Source organism: Notothenia rossii (genome assembly GCF_949606895.1).
Source record: "Notothenia rossii genome assembly, chromosome: 8".
Lineage (NCBI taxonomy): Eukaryota > Metazoa > Chordata > Actinopteri > Perciformes > Nototheniidae > Notothenia > Notothenia rossii.
In genome coordinates, this window is record NC_136906.1 from 64,353,305 (window position 1) to 64,372,718 (window position 19,414).

Here is a 19,414-nt window from a genome sequence, read left to right on the forward strand (position 1 = left end):
TCCCATCACAGATTAGTTTGAGACATTTAGTTTTTATTTATGTCAATAAGTGTAAAACAGATGTAACAAAATGCACCATACATTCTTGATCTTCTCCTTTCTAATATCTTTTCGGTTTGTATAAACCCCCAACAACAGCGAGCAATAACCAGAGGTCAAAGTTCAACCTCCTGTCACTGCCTGTACTTGTAACCCCTCAGCAGTTAAAGGCATTGTATTTGCAAATTCCCCATTATGCTGTTTTACATGGATTATCTATACACAGGTGGTACGTCAACTTTGATGCGTAAAGCGCTGACGGGGTCTTGACAAAACACCGAGATATACTCCAACACTCTTGAATTTAGCTTTTTCTCGCCCTCTTTGGCTCGGTGCCGCTCTTTGTCCCATCTATCCTTCTCGCCGTTCATTTGGGAGAACAGGTTGACCTGGATGGTATGCAGCGTGGCCGCCAGCACGTAGAACCCCCCCTGCAGCATGTGGCAGAAAGCGGAGCCCACGCTCAGCCCCGCGCCCATCAGGTTAGGGATCGTCTCGCACACCACGCACAATCCCTCCAGGAAGTGCAGCGTGCCCTTCCTGCCCAGCGGCTGGCCGTGGTGGAGCAGACCAACGTCAAGGGGAGAGGGGGTGGGCCGCTGGATGTGGTTCACCATATATCTTGCGCAGTCGGCGAAGTGCGTGGCGGCACGGCGCAGCGGGAGGAGGGCCAGGTACAGGTGACATGCTGCTTTGGTGAGCGCGTGGAACAGCAGCCGCAGCTCGAGCACAGCGTTGCCTGGAGATAAGAGGGTAACGGGGTCAGTTGGAGTCTAATTTAACACCCTGGCTAATGTCAGCAACCATTACAAACAGCGTCTGCCCCTGGATTAAAGTGATCATCAGCCATGGCTAACACCTGAGCACGCGAAGTGGGTGGCACGGGGCTTCACCACGAGCCCCTCAACACGGGAACACTCTTAAATAAAATAGTTTAATCTTTAAATCATAATTCCGTATGTTGCAGTTTCACTTTTGTCAATATTTATGTCTTGGAACAAATTCGCATGAAAACAGCATAGCTTTCAGTGAAAATTGCTAAATGACATTATTTTATATCTCTCAAAACATTCTTTTTAATTTAAGCAAACCAATGGTTTTGACTCATTTAACAAGGCCTTATTTCTTAGATTAAGCCTACTCTACGCAACATGGCCTGATTTACATTTGAAGTATGTCATGCTTTGCTAGACGTCCTGTTTATTCTGATCATGCTAAAATGGTGTGCAAAATGAAAACATCACTAACATAACCCAGTGTGCAAACCTTTAATCGCGTTTTATGATGGATTCTTAGCAAAACTGCAATGTTACATATTTGTAGCTTAATGTTTATGATATAATTTGTACCCAAACTACAAATTATGTAGCCACATTTTATGTAGACATAAAACTAGTCTTATTTCTGATACTGAATGTATGACAGCTGTTTTCGCCATAAGGTAGGCTACTAGACAGGTGGCTTCCTGAAGAGCTTCCAAATATCCCCTAACCTACATTTTCCCTTACCGTCTATAAAGCATAATATCCAAAGCAGGGCAGTGATCGCTGCCAACGAAGTCCACCAGTCCATGTGGTCTCCCCCCTGTCCTGGACTCATCAACGAAAGGAAAGAGAGCAGCTACAATCCCCAAGTTATGATCTGGCCAAGCCCTGCTCTGCCTTTACGCAGCTAATACCCAAACATTAAGTAGTCGCATTCTCCGCAGGAGCCTTGCAGCCTGTGCGCAACATGTTGAAGGTGCACCTGTCCACGAGCGCATTAGGAACAAGTTAAACAACTTACTGCACCTTATAGTGTCGCACAGAAAATGGCACTCCTTTACTACCATTTTTGCAAATAGGAATGTCTTTAAACATTAACAACAGAGTAAACCTAAAAAAGTATATTAATTTCCCTTGGCCTATGTCCCATATCATTGGTTTACCCAGGCTAGATAAACAGTCTGCCTCGAAGTTTGTCTAGACACATGTAAGTGCCAGGAGACATCACCTTGCCTAAAATAGCTCTCTGTGACTATTTTAATGAAGGAAAACATCAACAATGATTATTGGAGTTATAAAGTAGTTGGGTGTATTGGAAATGGCATGACGTTGCATGGCATGTTTATTTTCACTTTTTAAGAACATTTTTAAATGTAACATTTTTGTATTTTCTTAAGGCTATACCATATTGAGAAAAATGTATTGCAATACATTTTCAAATAAAAATGGAAATTTGTATTAAACAATCATTTAAAAATATAATTAAAACATACTAATGAATAATAATAATAGAGCAAAAGTAGTAATATTAAAAATAACATATAAAGGAATAATACGTAGCCTAAATAATTTCACAATTTCAAGACGTATGCATACTGACACAGACAATATTTCTGTTTGCCGAAATATGTAATTATTTTTCACACAGAACATGTTGTTCATATTAAACTAAGGAAACTAAGGAAATTATGGTGTCTTATATCAGCTTGTCTCGCGCTGAACCCCGCGTGCGTCTTTTCTCGCTTGTGAGACGGTGTCATGGCAACGTAAACACCTTAAGACGGCAGGACACCTCTTCCCCTCCTTTCCTCTCCTCTTCCTCTCCGCGAGTCACCGCCTCTGCTGGAGCCAGTCTCAGGGGACAGCAAAGGTTAGCAGTCGGTACACTTTTTAAAATGTTACAACGTGTGTTTTATGTAGAGTCTGCTATCTACTCTTGTGCCCACTTTTAAGGGGCGCTGAGGGAGGTCGCGACTTACGTTACTTAGCGACCCTATGAACTTTTTTTTAATAATGTTGTATTATAATATTGTCAGTGGGACACCAGTGTTTTCTTAATTCACTAATTCTGCCGTTTTTTCTCACGAACGTCTGACCAAAACGTCCTCACTGCAACACAGGTAAGAACACTTACACATACCATTACCATGTCATTCATATTCAATGTTACTGCTTGAATAATATGTTGAGCATGTAGCACACTGACTGTAGATTCAGGTCCTCCAGAGCTCGAAAGTAACAATTAAGTATATTTACTCAAATACGTAAGTACATTTTTAATATACATGTACTTTACTTGAGTATTTCCATGTTATGCTACTTTTGACTTCTAGTCATTTTTGATACAATTTAACTAACGTATTATGATTGATTATTATGGATGGCAGTTTTAAAAAAGTAATTCAGGTTCTCTCCACCTTCACCAGCTGAACACGTTAATAGATAACTAATAATAGATAACAGATTGAGTAGTTGGCTACATTTTGCTGCCAATACTTACTGAAGTAACATTTATTTTAAATGCAGGATTTTTTCTTTTAACAGAGTATTTCTACACTGTGCATGGTTGTATTACTTTAACTTCAGTAACATCTGAGCACTTGTTCCACCTCTGGTCAGACCTAAAAGCAGGTTGTCACCGATGGCTTAACTTTTCTCATGATTTAGGGATGAGCACAAAGAAGAAGAACACCCCCAGTGGTGTGATCACCTTCCACACACATTTTCCTGTCGGCCTGCTGAAATCAGAGGTAAAAAACGTTCACGCCAACTCATAATGTATCACTGGTCTTTAAATGTCAAGAGCTACCTAGATACGGTAGTGCACCCTGGTCAGCATGGGGTACAATACTTTTCCATTTTCTCCTTCCATCTCTTCATATCTGAATGTACAATGCTGGAATCTCAGTGTCCTTGGAAAGATGAATGGAAAGGTTTCAGGTTATTGACAGATAGTTGCTGTAGCCACTGTTATCCTCTCTTGACTCAGGATATTAGAAAAAAGGGCCTGTGGAGGGGTCAGGTGACATGCAGCTGAACAAACTAACCGAGCATACAAATGGTTGTTACAGACAGACAACAGAAAGCACAACAGGAGGGAAGCTGCCATTGATGTTTCAGCTGATACAAAAAAAATCCTCATAGTGCGCAGACATGTGTCCCAGCGTGGTGTTCACGTAACAGTGAGCTGCAGCTCAGGTTTCCAGGTGGTGACGTGATCTGTCAGAGCCTTTTCTGTTCACCTGCAAGAGTGTGTCTGGTCTGTCTGTGAACTCAGGCCGGGATTTCTGAGTATATCCTTTCTGATACGCCAATATGTTTCCCTTTAGTTCAAGAGCGATGTATATTTATTTTATTAATTATTCCTTTGTTCACCTGGCTTGAACAAGGTGATGTGAGACTGTATTTATATATATATATATTTTTAATGTAATAGTATATATTTATTTCCTTACTTATATTTAAAAAATCGTAGTTTTTCACTAGTAGCCGTTTTGTTGGTGAGGGGGTTATTTGTTGTTCAATAATACTAAATAACTAATAAATGTGGATATTTTATATGTTGAGAAGCCAATAAATACAGTTAAAAATTACTTATTGTCCACATGAAGCATGCTGCAATTTAAGTTTATCAACATTTTATTATAATTCCGGTATGCTATGCTGTTATAACATGTGTTCCTACTGTATAAATGCTGGTATTTGCTATTTAAAAGAAAATCCAAGGATACTCTGCAAACAGCATGTCGTGTTTATTAAGGACAGTTACAGAATTGACCCTATGGTGTTTCAGGAGCGCATGTTGGATGTTAAGGGCACAACAGAGAGCCGAAAGACCCCCATGCAGCCAAGCATGAGTATGAAGAGCCCCGGTGAATGTGTGAGAGCAGAGGAAAGCGAGGAGGCCTCACCCTCTGGGTCAAAGCTGGGGGGCCAACAGGGATGGCTCTCTCACGCCTCCCTCAGACGACTGCAGGTATTGCACACATCCAAACTCAAACCTGCACAAAGAGAGGGTGAATTTTCCAATGCATGCTTTACTTTTTAGGGAAATATGGAGGCTGAAAATCAACAGGTGAAGGAAATAACCCAACCATTACTGGATACAGAAAATGGTTTTGTGAAGGTAAGATGCTGGAGCACAATTTTTTCGTCTTAATTTACAGTTTCTGTATTCAAAACATGCAGCTTTTACAACTTTTAATCATCATTGTGTTACAAAAAAGGCCTTGAATCTTTAATTATGTATCTGTATCTCCCACCTTGGTTTAAACATGTCTTCATTTAGGAGTTGGAGACGTTTCTGATCAGACAGGACTTCACAAAGCTGAGGAGGAGGGAGATGCTTCACAAGCGCTGGACTGAGCGTGTGTGGTTTCCCCTGCAGAAGAGGGTGGAGGAGCACGTGTCCAGCTGTGGCCCCGCGGTGTGCAAAAGCCGCCAGAGCCTCTACAGTCACTTCCTCCATCACTGCAACACGAAGGTGATGCTCACCTCTGGAAAGAGCTTTGGTCTTGTTGTCATTTAGGGTTTTTAAAGGTCCCCTCTTTTTCATCAATATATTACAGGTCTCAGTTATATACAAAACATGTCTCTGAAGTGTTTGGCTCCAAATACCAAACAGATCATGAATTATAGCATCCCATAATCCCCTCTGTTTCAGCCCTGTTTCAAAAGTGCTGATTCTCTGTCTGTTACTTTAGATGAAAACAAGGATCCACTCCCCACGCCCCTCTGAGAGATATTTGGCTAAAAATAACACAATGGTGGAGGAGGGAGGGTGTTGCCTTGGTTGGTGATTGGCTAATGGTTACACAAGCCAAAAAAACATTATGACATCATAAAGTGGCCAAAATCTGATCAGCTCATTTTCAGACAGGTTTTTATACCAGAACAAAAAGAGAACAAATCTTTTTTCCTGAAACTTTCAGAATGTCTTTACACCGAGGGGACACATGTTTATGTATAAAAGACATGAAAAAGTGGATTTTGCATAATAAGTGTCCTTTAAATGATGCATAAGACTTCACACACACACACTTTGGTGTTTGTGCTTTCACTACAAAAACACACAAAAGACTATCCAACTAATGTCTTTCATCTTCAGGGCTTTGTGTTTCTAGAACATTATGATTTAAAGGAATACGATCCGTTTCTTCTCCGCATCAAAAAGCAACGCTACCTCAACGTGAAGGTGATATTTTGTAACTGAAATTTTTTGCTAAATATATATTAAAAAGCTACTTTTGACACACTGAAGAACTGCAAATGCTACTGATGAAGTATTCTCTGATTTATCCCCAGCTCGGTATGGCAGACTTAAAGGAGCCATTGTGCCTTCAGTTACATGAAAGACTGAAGGAGAAGAGAACAGCCTCTTCTTCTGAAGCAGGTATTTTTCTTCTTTGAACCAAAAGGAAATTGAAGGCTTGGTTTAAGTTTGAGCTGAGATATCCACAGTGGAATTATGTCCACAATTTGGGGAAAGTGAGACTATATTACTTTTAAAAGAGGAAATAACACATTGTCCCTGTTACAAATGAGAGCCATATTCACAAGTAGTCAAAAGCACCCTTTCTTAACTTCATACACTTTTGTTGCTACAGCCTTATTAGCTTATTGCGGCAAATTTTAGCTAACCACTTTCCCTTTTGCTTTAGGGTGTAGATACACAAGGAGACAAGTAGAGAAGCTACCTCAGAGCAACATCCTGCTACAGGCCTTTTCACATCATCCAGTCACTGCAGTCAGAAACACTCCAGTGGTGAATGAAACTGGAGGAAGGAAGTCTAGCAGGTATACAGTATGATGAGATGTTAAACTATATTTTCAATTACCTATATTGAGTTTGGTTGTCAAACTCAATTTCATCGCGGGCCACATTATGGTTGAGCTCAAAGGGCCGGTTGTAACTTTAAGACTATATAAATACACATACATAAATATATAATATAATTAATTATATTACATTATTGCCTGAATTATTATCGGATAGGGTGTTAACTTCATAATGAACTACGTCTGTTGGCAGAAGTCTAGGGTAAATAATTGCAACGTATTATATTCTTTGCAAGCTCTTACGGGCCACATAAAATGAAGTGCACGGGCTTTGAGTTTCACACCCCTGCCCTACAGGATGCACAATGATTATGTAACACAGCTGCAGCATAATGCCTCATAAAGGGATATTTGGGATGTTGTGAAGTGGGTTTGTTTGAGGAACTTATAGGTACTTAATATAACGCCAATTCCTTGCAGGGATGCATCTGTTAAATTAATGTGTGCACATTTTCCGTGCAAATGTCTCTCATGCAGGTTCGTCAACATACCGTACCGGATCAGTTCCACCGCCACACCGGATGGAAGGTGCCATAGGAACGGTTGATTTGCCTCCAAATGTGGATGTCAGCAACAACCAGCAATTTTAAAACAACACCAGTCCTTGGTTACATCGAAATAAAACCCATATTAATTCATCTTTACCTTTCTTTCTAACTACCTCAAATGTTACCCCAGGCACTAAACCTGGGAGGGGGATGTGTGGGATTAAATGGACACCAGGAAAGTGTTGAGAGTAGAAGTGAAAAGCAGTGAAAAATTCACCATAAAAAAAACGAGAGCTAAGTGGCATCTGTACATTTTAATAATGCCATTTTCAGGATCAAATGGCATGCTTAAGATCAACTTTTGACATACAGACATTGTACAGTAGTGTGCAACATTTACAAATTTATTAATAATGTGTTATAAAACCATTTAGCAAATGTAACTGTGGCCAATTGCATTCACATTTAAGCTGGTCACCTAAACAGTTATATCCAAAATATATTACCCCATCATTAGTTTGTCATTTTCCATATTTGGCCAGGTCTACTTCCCTTTCAGATAAAGGGTGTGGGTGGCTTAAGGCAGTGACGTAAAATCAAGAGTTTTTCAAGGCAACCCTGGTGCTGCTACAAATAGGCACTTTTTAAAGTGAGTGGCTGCAGTGTGTGTGTTTTGTCCTCATTTGGTCGGCTCGTAAAGCTGCAGGTCCAGTTTGACCCAGACTTCTCCGGTTGGGACTTCATGCAGTAGAAGGCGTCGGTTTGCGGCACCTTTGCTCTCCATCTCTTTCTTTATAGTCGCCACGGGAACCTCAGTACGACCAAGGAAATCTAGGAAACAGAACAGTAATTTATTTACACCTCTTAAATTAATAACTGTTTTACTTTTTCTTTCGTAGTAGTCAGAAAGTCAAACGCAGGCCTTAGAACCTGACCTGCAAACACTGATTTTGTGTCTTTGCTTCCTGTACAGGCAGGACAAACTGAACAAATAACAATTTAGTGTGTGTGTGTGTGTGTGTGTGTGTGTGTGTGTGTGTGTGTGTGTGTGTGTGTGTGTGTGTGTGTGTGTGTGTGTGTGTGTGTGTGTGTGTGTGTGTGTGTGTGTGTGTGTGTGTGTGTGTGTGTGTGTGTGTGTGTGTGTGTGTGTGTGGTATCGTATCGTATCCACTGACCATCAGGTGAGAACTGGTCCTTCTCGAACACGGTGATACACAGGATGTCCTGGTAGAGGTCTTTGATGAAGAACTGGCAGTTGAAGTTCCACTTTGGGTTCAGGGTGTCGCTGGCGGGCCGGGAGGTGTAGCACTGAGCCCCCATCGTCAGCTCACAGTACGGGTTGCTCTTACCTGGGGGAAACATAATGTGTTTCAATTTAACTCAAAATTACTTATACTGTATTTAACAATTCACTGGTATTCCTCACCATTGGGTTTACAGGCTTTGAGCTCCTGGGCTTCAGCGACAGTTACCAGCAGGCGGCCGATACCGCTGCTTTTCAGGGAACGAGCTGAAACAAACACACACACATTAAAAATGGGCCCACAACATTAAGTGTTAATTGAAATTTTACATTTTAATATTCAGGGAGCAGGATATGTTTTTGTTTTTCTGAAGGAATCGTAAGGTTACATTTTTTAACAAATGTATATTTCAGCTTTTGCAAACATTACACTACATGGAACTTTAATATTTCTCATTCAATCTTATCTGTGCATACAATTGTTTCTTCAGTTTAGCCTACATCACAAAATAACAACATCATAAATTAACCAACCATTTGAAAATTGCTAATTTAATTCAATTAAATTGCTATTAATGGGGTGACAAGTTTGACCAAATCACGAGGTAATCAGAGGAGGGTGTTTCAGGGGTTTCCAAGGCGAGAGTAAGTGAGAACATGTGAATGTGTTTACCTTGGTAAGCTTTCTCTCTCTTCTTCTTCTCCGTCTCTATGAAATGTTCAGAAGCTGCTTTGATTTTCTGGACCCACGTTGTTCTACCGACACAATAAATACATCCATCTTTTACACAGTTTGATTATCTTATGGATATAAATGTTGTGCATGCATACCTCTCGTTCAGGGTCTCAGTTTTGAGCGTATAGACACGATCGATGTGTGAGACGTGGAAGAGTGGCTCATCGCTCGAGGGGTCCGCTGGCATTTTCACCAAAACCTCATTTAGAAACAGAGGCTGGAGAAGAACAGAAGGTCAATCATAGGAAGACTGCACCTAGGCACTGATTCATATGTAATCAAAGTAGTATTTGATATAATTCTGTGTGTGAATACTGCCTGGCCTCTCTCTTACTGTTTTGTACATCTTCAGCTGTATGTTGGTCTTGAGACTGAATAGCCTGTCTGGCCCCGAGGAAGAGAAGGGTTTGGCGCTATGCGTGAGGAGGAAGAAATCATTGAAGAGGAAAGCCCACAACTCCCTGCTGCTTTTGGTTTTGTAAAGTCGGCCACTGTGCAGCAGCTTGCGAGGCCCGAGGCAGTTCGTCAGCGAGTTGAAGACCAAGTGCTGGAAGAGAAAAGGCAGGACTGAGGAGAGATGAAGGAAACTATCAAGTACAGTGAGGGCTGCAGTGAAAAATGCCCCCTGCCTCTGCTACTGCTACTGTATGTGTTCATTTGTTTTGGTAACAGACTCATTCATTCGGATGTAGAGGAGAAGGGAAACTGCAAAAAAAGGTTATGATAGAAGTATCGAGAAGGAGCTATTACAGTGCTACTGTATACAACATACATTGGGGGAGGTGTTTATTACTGCACTTCATAGCAACAATATGGATATTTTTAGACTTCTACGGAAGGAAAGTGTGATTATTATTATAAGTGTGATGTGAACCGTTTTTTTCTCATGAATATATGCCTCAGGACCATGTTTATTTTTGTGGAATAATATTGTTATGTTTCTTTCATCCGCTACCACTTGTTTTAAAAATAGGACTTTTTATTTATTCATTTGTTTCATTTCTATGAGCACCCTACCACAAGGTACATTTTGTATTAGTAAGTTATGCAGCAATACCCTCATGTCTTTTTGTGTCTAGAAATATATTTGACTCATAGAAATACATGAACTTTGTGTTTAGAGTGCATGGAAACATATGAATTCACCCTGAAGAAAAACAAGTTTGTAGTCCTAATTACAACATGGGGCCATCTGTGTCCAAAATGAGTATTACAACAACAAAAGCAATAACATTATCCAGACACAAAAAGAAATCTCTTGCCAAAGAATTCCTAGGTGAAAAAAAAGATGAATAGACTTTTTTAGTTTCAGAGATGAACTTAGACGGGTCATTTAAAAATGATCTTGTTCTTAAAGATCCCATGACATGGCCATTTCTACTGATCATAATTCCATTGTTGCAGTCTACTAGAATAGATTTACATTGTTCAATGTTCCAAAATCACATTGGTTTCTCATACAGCATCTCTGTATAGCATGTGTATTCACTCTCTGTCCTAAACGGCTTGTTGGAGCTCCTGCCCCCCCCTCCCTATGAGCCCACTGTGCTCTGATTGGTCAGCTCGCCCACTCTGTTCTGATGAGTCCACCACCGTTACAGCGGAACATCAGTGTTTATGTTTTACAATGGTGTTTGTTAGCAACCAGAAAATGACATCAGTAATGACAAACAGATGAAAATGCTGCGTGGGGTCTGGGTGCCGTGTTGGCGGGACGTTGCAGGGCTCGCTGCTCCGCTCTTTGAGGATCGAGGAGCAGACAGTGTGAGCTGGATTACTGGTGTCGTTTCCTGGTTGCTGCGTGGGGTCTGCAAGACAGCGAGACACCGCGGAGCACACACATACACTCACAGCCAGGCTGTTCGCCACACACTCACAGCCTGAGAAAAGATAAGGCTGAGTGAGTGTGTGTGTGAGGAGCTCCACGGATTGGTCCATTTGGACCTCGGCATGGTTATGTCACTGTACTCAGGAAGAAAACAATGGAAAAAGAAAAATCTCCAACGAGGCGTTCTGGGGCAGCATAGACAGGTCTTTTCTGTGTTAGACTTTTACTCGCTACAGGGTGTACTTTGAGGGTTTGGGTTTATAACCGGAAACGCACGACATGGGACCTTTAAGTCATACAAAAAAAGAGAAAAATGTATAATAGACTTCCAAACGTTTTATTATAATATTCTTCCAAGTGAATATTATAAAATATCTTATCTGCGTGTGTTTACCTCTATAGTCCCCTCACTCTGCACACGTCTCTGAATCCACTCCAGCCTGTCAGAGTTCTCCTTCTCCCGCACCCCCTCGTTGACCTGAGTGCACAGCTCCTCCGCCCCCTCCAGAGCTTCTCTCAGCGGGCCGCGGTCCGCATGATTATCAGGGGTGTGCTCCAAGATCTGACCCATAGGAAGAGGCACGGAGAGACATGCAATAAATATCAGAAAAATGTGGTGGATCCAGAGCATATCAAGTCATAAAGAAAGCATTTTTCTACATACGTTCTTTATGAGCAGGGGGTAGCGTGTGATCCTCTGCATGGGCTTGAGGAGGAAGCTGGACAGTGGCATTCCTTTGCAGCGGTAGTTAGTGGCTATCTTCTGCTCAAGAGGAAGCAAACAGTAAAAGAGAGAACATATTTTCTTTTCTTCTCAGAACCCTGTCAGTTTTGTCCCTTTGGTTTTTTTCTTTTAATATGACCATCCATTATCTGCAACCTTTACCTTGAGGAAGTCTTTAAAGTCCTGCTGGTCTTGGGTTTTGCTCTGCAGCAGGGCGGCTGCGTTGAGCTGGCAGGAGCAGAAGCTGATGTAGGCCTGCATGTGTGCGAGCTCCGAGGCCAACAGGTCCCCGATCAGCTGGACCGGCATGTTGTCTCCTTCCGTCTTTTTACGGACACGCAGCGCCCTGGGAAACACGGATTATGATGATATAAAGCATGATTTTTGTTACATCTTTATTAAAAGATCCAAATCTGTTTTCCAGTGGATTTTTCCTTAAAGGGACAATTCAACCTACAGTGATACGGGAAAGAAAATAGATCCTACATAAAACTGAGTAACTGAGTAACTGGGTCATGATTTCTGGGAAGAGACAATGTTGTGGATTTCTAAACATGAAGATAAAGGCAGACATCTCTACGGCTATTAGCACCAACCTACACCATAACATCTAAATTGATTAATAGCAATATAGATAAGGGGAAACAAATATTTTATTTTTTATTTAGGGTGAACTGTCCCTTTAAATATATTTTTTCTTTGTGCACTTCCTCCTTTTAGCACATACGAAATTACAATTTAAGAAGCAGGGTATATTAACGAAATGAATGCTTCTAAAAGGCAGTGTGTGGTACCTACTTGAGAAGCTTGGTGTTAGACATAATGAGCTCCCTCCAGTTAACAAAGATTATTCCCATCTCCACTTCAGTGAGTCGGCCTGACTCAGACATGGGTTTGTAGAAGACCTGAGTGACAGATGTTTGCAAATGGACATTAATTAAAATGAAACACTATAGGAAATTCCAGTGCCTGTATGTTTATGTTCGTCCGTACTTCAAGAACCAGCTCCAGGTCTTCAACGTAGGTCTCTTCAGTCTGGATGAGCTCATGGATGTAACCCTGCCTCTTCCTCTCCTGAGGGGTCATGGTGTCCAACGACATCAGGTCAGCACACCCTACAGCGAACATGCAAACATGCACAAACACACAAGCATGTGCATGCACACAAACACTTTCCTGTCAATCACAGATACAGTGTCCTAGGAAAAACACGACACACTATGCATGTTAAAATCTCCCTTTATTGTCAGTTATATATTTCTATTTACATTTAATGCACAGACAAGTGTGAGGCACGTTGTAGTTGCAGTATATGAACTAAGGGAACATAGCAGGCGATGCTAACGCTAAGAACTCTGCTACCAAGGCAATGAATTAAAGAAAAATTAAGCACCTTTCATGGTGGAGCGCTCACTCCAAATAATTGCATAGGTGTGAATGAGTAAAGAAGCTAATCCTCTAGGGAAAGAGCGGTGGAAGACTCAGTTGAAGTTCAAATTTAGCAGAATGTTGAGGTAAATGTCAGCAGTATAGTGTCATAATCTCTGAATCTACTCTTACCAGCTAGTATGCTAATATCTGCGTGTTTGTTCTTTTTGCTGGTGATATCACAGTTCATTATAGGATGACCTCAACCTTAATCACTTGGAAGCATTAAGAGATGGAGAAGTGCATAATAAGTGGATAATAAAATCACAATTCATTTGTTTGAGTAAAGCATCAGCAAGCAGCAATCAAGGTTATTGGTGATTTAAGCAACAGCGAGTCTTTACATTGGTCCGTTTTGGCAAGGTTTCATGTTGTTAGTGCAAGAATAAGTTACCCTGCAAAATGCTACATACATAACCTTAATATTGAAATGTGAACGATTTAAGTCTAATCCATTTATATATTTGTTTCATTATACTTTGTAAGCAAACAATTTCAATCCATATTTAAATGTATCTTTAGCAAAACTACACATTTCATGCCCTTTATGAGAGGTACGAAGCCTCTAAAAACATGTTTAGCTGCCTCTGCCTCGCTCCCAGGTTAGTTAGTTAGTTAAAGAAATACAAGGGAAACACAGGAGGAGAGAGCGAGGGGGATAAAGGTGAGTAATAAATGCTTAAGAGAAAAGGACAGAAAAAAGAGAAGGTAAAGGAAGCTAAATCAATTATAAAAGGGATCAATAACCAGTAGCACAGAACACTATAGTCCTAAAAAGGTGGAAAGCGCAGAGGTGGGCTGTTCTTGCTGGCGGCTGGGCCTCCTGTAGCGACAGGGCGAATCGGATAGGCTCAGACAGAAGGGGAAGAAGGAAGAGGAGGAGGAGGAGGAAGAGGAGCAGAGAGGAAAGCCAGAATTACTGTCCTACAGAGGAAAAAAAGATGAAGTGGAGGGGCGGGAGGGGGAGGTGAGTGAGATGAAGGAGAGACGAAGAGACATTAATATAGTTTTAATATTAATGCTACACTCTTACATGCGGGTGTATTAATAATGTATTTCTGGAAATGTAAATGTTGTTACTAATCACATCAGTTGGGGCATGATGGTAATTTAAACGCAGGCCTTGTGTGAGCCGGGGTGTGTACGAGTTCATGTTCATTAGCATTAAAATGTCATTTTGTTTTGTGTCTGCAGCTTTGACAAGTGCATCCTAATTAAAGGTCCAGTGTGTTCACACTTGTTAACAGAGATCCATGGCGCAGAGACAACACGCAGGCTATGAATACTAATTGAGACACGTATGGTACCTCCTGCTTAAAATAGGGCCCTTTTTTAAATAATCAGATCTGTGAATAAGACTTAGAAGAATCCTACCCTTACCAAAGAGCATGATCAGTGAACTATATACACATTGTGCATATCAATTTCCCAGAAATAAGCTTCCAAAATAATTTAACTGATAAGGATGAAATAAATTGCTTTTAATTTGAAATGTATCAGTGGTTGTTCCCTTTTGTTCTGTGATCCAGAGATTTTTGGCAAGACATTTTGGGAAATATGTTTATGCACTTTGTTCCCTAGAGTAAGCAGAGAAGATTGATGCCACTCTCGTGTCTGTATGCTAAATATAAAACTATGGCCGACTGTTAGCCTAGCTTGACCTACTGTATAGTGTGTGGGAAAATGTTAGCTTATCAAGCAAGCTTTGTTATTTTTCAGTTTTTTGTTAAAAAAAATAAGATAGGCCTACAGAGTGTTATTTACTGAGCTAAAAAAGTCTTGGTAGGAATATTTTCATGATTGTTTTGCTTTCCGACACAGCCAAGCTAGCATTTTCTTACTGCTATATTTATATTTATGCTAAGCTAATCGCTTGCTAGCTTTAGCCTTACTTAACAAACAGACAAGCAGGTGCATAAACTTATTTCCCAAAATGTCAACCTATTTCTTTCAATGATTTTAAATTCTTTGTACAGCCATTCCAGGGACAATCAAAAATACAATTTAACAGTGATTTTACTTTTTTTTCTTTTTAAATTAAGTATCACACTACAGTATTTGGGGAACTGAGCCTTTTTAAGTGCAGTGGGTTTAAATTCACCAGTGATCCCTCAGTGACAGAAACCAACTATTTTATCTTACCGTCAGTCTCTCCATGCTCTGACATGGATGGGGGATCTACTGTACCTGAAGTGAGCCAAGTCAACCAATCAGATTGACAGCAGCAAAGAAAAGTTTGTTTCTACAGCTGATAGATATCTGTTTCGCCTACAGTCTTATTTTTTTCCCAACAGCACTTTCACAATACTTCCAACTAGATGTGTAAACTATTGATTTTCTCTCACATGTATGACAGAGAAATATGGTCTATCTGAGGAAAATGACTTGAGATTTACTCACATTGCTGGCTGGGGTCTGATTCTGTTGTCATCTGGACATAATTGGTGGGCAGCAGGCCTGTGACCCCATTGACGTCTCCTTTCCACCAGTCAGGGTTGGTCTTGTCCAGGACGCTGATCAGCTGACCCTTGGAGAAGCTCAGCTCATCCCTATTGGCAGCAGTGTAGTCGTACATTGCAATAACTTGGCACACTGCGGGTGCAAAGACATAAATCTGGTTTTATAAGGATGTGAGTTTAAGCAACTTGGTTAGTTAGATGGCTCTGTTTGAAATATCTCAACTGCTGTTAGATGGATAACCCTGAGAATTATTTTACATTTATGCTCCCCAGAGGATAAATCATGCTGCTTTTGCAGAGCCCCTACGATGATGTCAATCTGTTGACAATACTGATACTTTAAGGTTTCCTGGAATACTTTTAGTACAAATTATAACAGTATTTGCATATTTTTAAAGTTAACAACAATGCTGTGCACTGGTAAAATGACAGATACTACATTATGCAATTCTGAGTTAGTCATTTATAACATCTTGGTATATTTTAGGGGAATATGTCAAAATAAGAGACAATAATTGTCTATGTGTCTGCTTGGATATGTAAGACAGAAACCAATCAATAATTGTGTTTTAAGTGTGTGTGCCATCACCTGGCAGAGGGGAGGGAGAGGACTTGCTGCTGGAGGGCCCGAGGAGCTTGACGTGAGAGGAATGGAACCAGCCTCTCTGCCGCTTCTTCCCTCGAGCCTGGAGGGAAAAGAGAGAGTAAATCAATCTCCTGCTGCTTCCCCTCTGGTTTATTTATCCAGACTTGAATTGATGAATTTATTTGGTCGTGCAGAGTTCTGAGAATGGATATGGCTTCATAAATTAGACCAAAGCGCAGCCTCAAGTCTGAATGACTAAATGATTGCTGTCAAAAGTTGAATAGACTAATATCCTGATTTGCTTTACCGAGGGCCAAATGCAATTTGACAAAGCTGTGGTAATCATCTTTAATTCCAATTTTGTCTGAACTTTGCTGCTTTGTCTCAGCTTTTCTCATTACTGTGTCAAACTGAGAGCTTAACCAGAGCTATAGTGGCAGCCTCAGCACAAAGTGGAGTGAGGATTGATCGCTCACTCCTACAGATGTATGACCTGAAGACAACCCTGTTATTACTCCTGTTACCTCCTGTCCACCTCTCACAAAACCTCCATTGATCTGACAAGTCAGCAGATACAACAACAAGTCAGCAGATACAACAGCATCCACAGAATAAGCTTTGTTGTAGTGATACATTTACCTACATTGTGTTATTTATTTGTAATTTTTCTTTTACATTTTCAAAAACAAATGAGAATGATACTTTGGTCATAAAGCATGCAATTTTTTTTCTTTTTTTCATACAATTAAATATTTATAGTTCTTAAAAAAGAGAAAGAAAAGACTTTCAGTGTGGCTATTCAAATACATCCCACATTGAAGGAATAGCCAATTCATTGCTGCAATAATAATTGATCTTGAACTGCACATCAGCATTTAAGTACGAATGAATCAGAGTTATTGGCATTTTAAAGCTTTGCATATAAACTACATTCATAAAAACGACATTAAATCGAAATGGGCTGTAATCACTGACCTGCAGTTCCCCGAGCCACCAGCCAGTGGAGTTCTTGGCCAGCACCACGATCAGTTGCCCTGGAGACAGACGCAGCTGATGCGTCGTCGGGGCGACGGTGGTGGAGACTGCCTGGGCGATCTCTGTTGGCCAAACAGATACAGCTGAGGATGAATTTAGATCAGGTAAATGTCAAGAGCATAACAGAATTAATAAGAAGGCCATTCTTTATTTGTGTGGAGTGTTTGTGTGTGTGTGTGTGTGTGTGTGTGTGTGTGTGTGTGTGTGTGTGTGTGTGTGTGTGTGTGTGTGTGTGTGTGTGTGTGTGTGTGTGTGTGTGTGTGTGTGTGTGTGTGTGTGTGTGTGTGTGTGTGTGTGTGTGTGAGATCACTGACTCACCAGGCTTTTTGATCGAAGCTCCAGCCTTTGTTCCCTGAAATAAAACAAGTTGTATTTTATTAACAAATAACTAAAATAATTGCATTCAAAAACAAAATAAAACTATGTAACTTTAAAAAAAAATAAAGATGATTAAATATATATTATGGTATAATCCTTAACTTTATTTATATTTCATAGCTCAAAGGCCCTTATCAAAAACATTTAAAAGGGAAAAAATATAAAGACAATAGACAGCAGATGCAAAATTAATAAATAATGCAATTCAATACATTCTTTGTAAAGATGATATGATGCTTTTTTACTTTAAATGGCTCGTCTCACCTCTGGTTCTACAGGTCGGACATAGTTGGAGGGAAACACTCCCGTATGATCCCCGATGCATCCACGCCACCACTCTCCCTCTCTCTCTGTCACCATGACAACATCTCCCTCAACAAACGTCAGGTCCCCAGCCTCTGGGCTCTCATACGTGTACAAGGCCACAAACTCTGGTTACCATAAAATACAGGAGTGCAAGTCAGAGCCAAATATCTTACAATATGAATATGAAATACACGTGCCACAGATAAACTACACCTACCCTCTAGTTGAACAGAATCACATGTGTCAAATGGATCCACACTAGAAGGGGAAAAACACAGTCAATGTACTCTAAGCAAAAGTAGACAATATAAGGTGTGTTTGTGTGTGTCTTCATACTCTGTATTGCCACCCATCTCCAAAGTGACATAGCTCTTGGGGAACCATCCCTGTGTCCCATTGAGCTGCCCCAACCACCAGTCTTCCCTCTGCTGCTGCACGCTGATGATGTCACCCTGGGAGAAGCTCAGCATTGGTGTTATGACGTCACCCGCCCCGGAGGAGAGGTTGAGGTGAGTTTCCGATGTGGCGGACCAGGAGGAAACAGCTCGAGCCAACAGAGGGAAGAAGGACTGAAAAGTAGAGAAGCAAAGTTGTACATCAAGCACCATGAAGTAAATGATTGATTGAATCAAGGAAACCATGAAAATCATCCTCAAGGCCATTCGTCTAGATATAGAGGGACTTCAAATATCTCAGATCACATCACACTACATCACCCTGACCATGAGACCTACTAACACTAATGTCATCTATTGGGAGACGGAGATCTGTAAATGCTTGTGTGACCCACAAAATGGCCAAGAAATAGAAGAACTCTCAATAGGGAAAACTATAAATAAACATCCGGCTGTTGTACTGGAGAAGGATGTGTGTGTGTGTTGGTGCCAGCAGCAGCGTATGTACACAAGCCAAACCTAGTTAGTTGCCTTCCAAAGCCTGTTTATAGCTCAAATAACTATGAAGGAAGGGAACATGACACTAACAGGAAACATAGCGGATCCAAATATGTTTCATGCAATGTTATTTTAAAGTCAAGGTAAGGTTTAAAATAACACGCTTTATAGATATTCCTGGGGTCTGTCTTTTTTGCCTTTGGGTTATATTGCTATTGCTATTGTTCTAGGAGCCTAGAGTAAAATATATATCAAACTTTACCTGTGAAGCGTCTGCTTGGGCAGAAACAGTGCTGTCATCCGCTACCTTCCCATCTAGGTCTCTGGGTAAAAATGGAGGGACAAACACTTAGAGAAGAAGCAAACAAGAATCAAAACTCAACTAATACAGAATAAAACTGTAATATTTTTAGTGTAGGGAGACAGAATGAAACAAATACTTTTACTTTGGGATATTTCAGTTACCCTGTGTTATGTGGTATTGGCGGTGGACAGGACATTTTTCCAGGTAAAGAAGCTGGAGGCTCAGTGGTGGAGGTAGAGGGAGTGTGGCACTTCTCTGCGTAACTCTGGGGAAACCAGCCCCTTTTTCCATTGAATCTCCCACACAACCAGCCAGGCTCACCGACAGTCTGCTCATCCACCTGCATCATGGAAAACACACCTTAT

General features: G+C 40.8%; 3 protein-coding genes across 3 annotated transcripts in view; 1 reads left to right on the forward strand and 2 right to left on the reverse strand.

Annotated features, from left to right (window-relative positions):
- Positions 1-12: 12 nt before the first annotated feature.
- On the reverse strand, positions 13-3,464 carry LOC307014119 (uncharacterized protein). The gene is made up of 2 exons (XM_079641858.1): positions 1,548-3,464; positions 13-778 (listed from the first exon to the last, which is right to left on the reverse strand). Exons 1-2 carry the CDS (start codon positions 1,636-1,638, stop codon positions 252-254), a joined length of 618 nt encoding a protein of 205 aa, XP_079497984.1. The 5' UTR covers positions 1,639-3,464; the 3' UTR covers positions 13-251.
- fam228a (family with sequence similarity 228 member A) lies at positions 3,049-7,279 on the forward strand. The gene is made up of 9 exons (XM_079641854.1): positions 3,049-3,067; positions 3,471-3,553; positions 4,597-4,779; positions 4,852-4,929; positions 5,092-5,286; positions 5,911-5,997; positions 6,108-6,195; positions 6,464-6,599; positions 7,119-7,279. Exons 2-9 carry the CDS (start codon positions 3,473-3,475, stop codon positions 7,186-7,188), a joined length of 918 nt encoding a protein of 305 aa, XP_079497980.1. The 5' UTR covers positions 3,049-3,067; positions 3,471-3,472; the 3' UTR covers positions 7,189-7,279.
- A 149-nt stretch (positions 7,280-7,428) lies between these two features.
- itsn2a (intersectin 2a) overlaps positions 7,429-19,414 on the reverse strand; it is a 33,875-nt gene continuing 21,889 nt past the window's right edge. Inside the window, exons 18-37 of the mRNA XM_079645278.1 lie at positions 19,211-19,409; positions 19,008-19,068; positions 18,189-18,421; positions 18,070-18,110; positions 17,811-17,977; positions 17,487-17,520; positions 17,109-17,230; positions 16,137-16,233; positions 15,489-15,680; positions 12,654-12,775; positions 12,459-12,565; positions 11,823-12,006; positions 11,601-11,699; positions 11,331-11,498; positions 9,443-9,655; positions 9,204-9,325; positions 9,046-9,128; positions 8,556-8,639; positions 8,305-8,478; positions 7,429-7,960 (exon numbers count right to left, since the gene is read on the reverse strand). Coding sequence (XP_079501404.1) covers positions 7,809-7,960; positions 8,305-8,478; positions 8,556-8,639; positions 9,046-9,128; positions 9,204-9,325; positions 9,443-9,655; positions 11,331-11,498; positions 11,601-11,699; positions 11,823-12,006; positions 12,459-12,565; positions 12,654-12,775; positions 15,489-15,680; positions 16,137-16,233; positions 17,109-17,230; positions 17,487-17,520; positions 17,811-17,977; positions 18,070-18,110; positions 18,189-18,421; positions 19,008-19,068; positions 19,211-19,409 — 2,654 coding nt within the window. The 3' untranslated portion in view covers positions 7,429-7,808. The remainder of the gene's footprint in view (positions 7,961-8,304; positions 8,479-8,555; positions 8,640-9,045; positions 9,129-9,203; positions 9,326-9,442; positions 9,656-11,330; positions 11,499-11,600; positions 11,700-11,822; positions 12,007-12,458; positions 12,566-12,653; positions 12,776-15,488; positions 15,681-16,136; positions 16,234-17,108; positions 17,231-17,486; positions 17,521-17,810; positions 17,978-18,069; positions 18,111-18,188; positions 18,422-19,007; positions 19,069-19,210; positions 19,410-19,414) is intronic.

Coding starts and splice junctions, on each gene's coding strand:
- LOC307014119 (XM_079641858.1), bottom strand. CDS start 1,638: ATGAGTCCAGGACAGGGGGGAGACCACATGGACTGGTGGACTTCGTTG. Junction 779..1,547: donor GATATTATGCTTTATAGACG/GTAAGGGAAAAT, acceptor TCTTATCTCCAG/GCAACGCTGTGCTCGAGCTG.
- fam228a (XM_079641854.1), top strand. CDS start 3,473: ATGAGCACAAAGAAGAAGAACACCCCCAGTGGTGTGATCACCTTCCAC. Junction 4,930..5,091: donor CAGAAAATGGTTTTGTGAAG/GTAAGATGCTGG, acceptor GTCTTCATTTAG/GAGTTGGAGACGTTTCTGAT. Junction 6,196..6,463: donor AGCCTCTTCTTCTGAAGCAG/GTATTTTTCTTC, acceptor CTTTTGCTTTAG/GGTGTAGATACACAAGGAGA.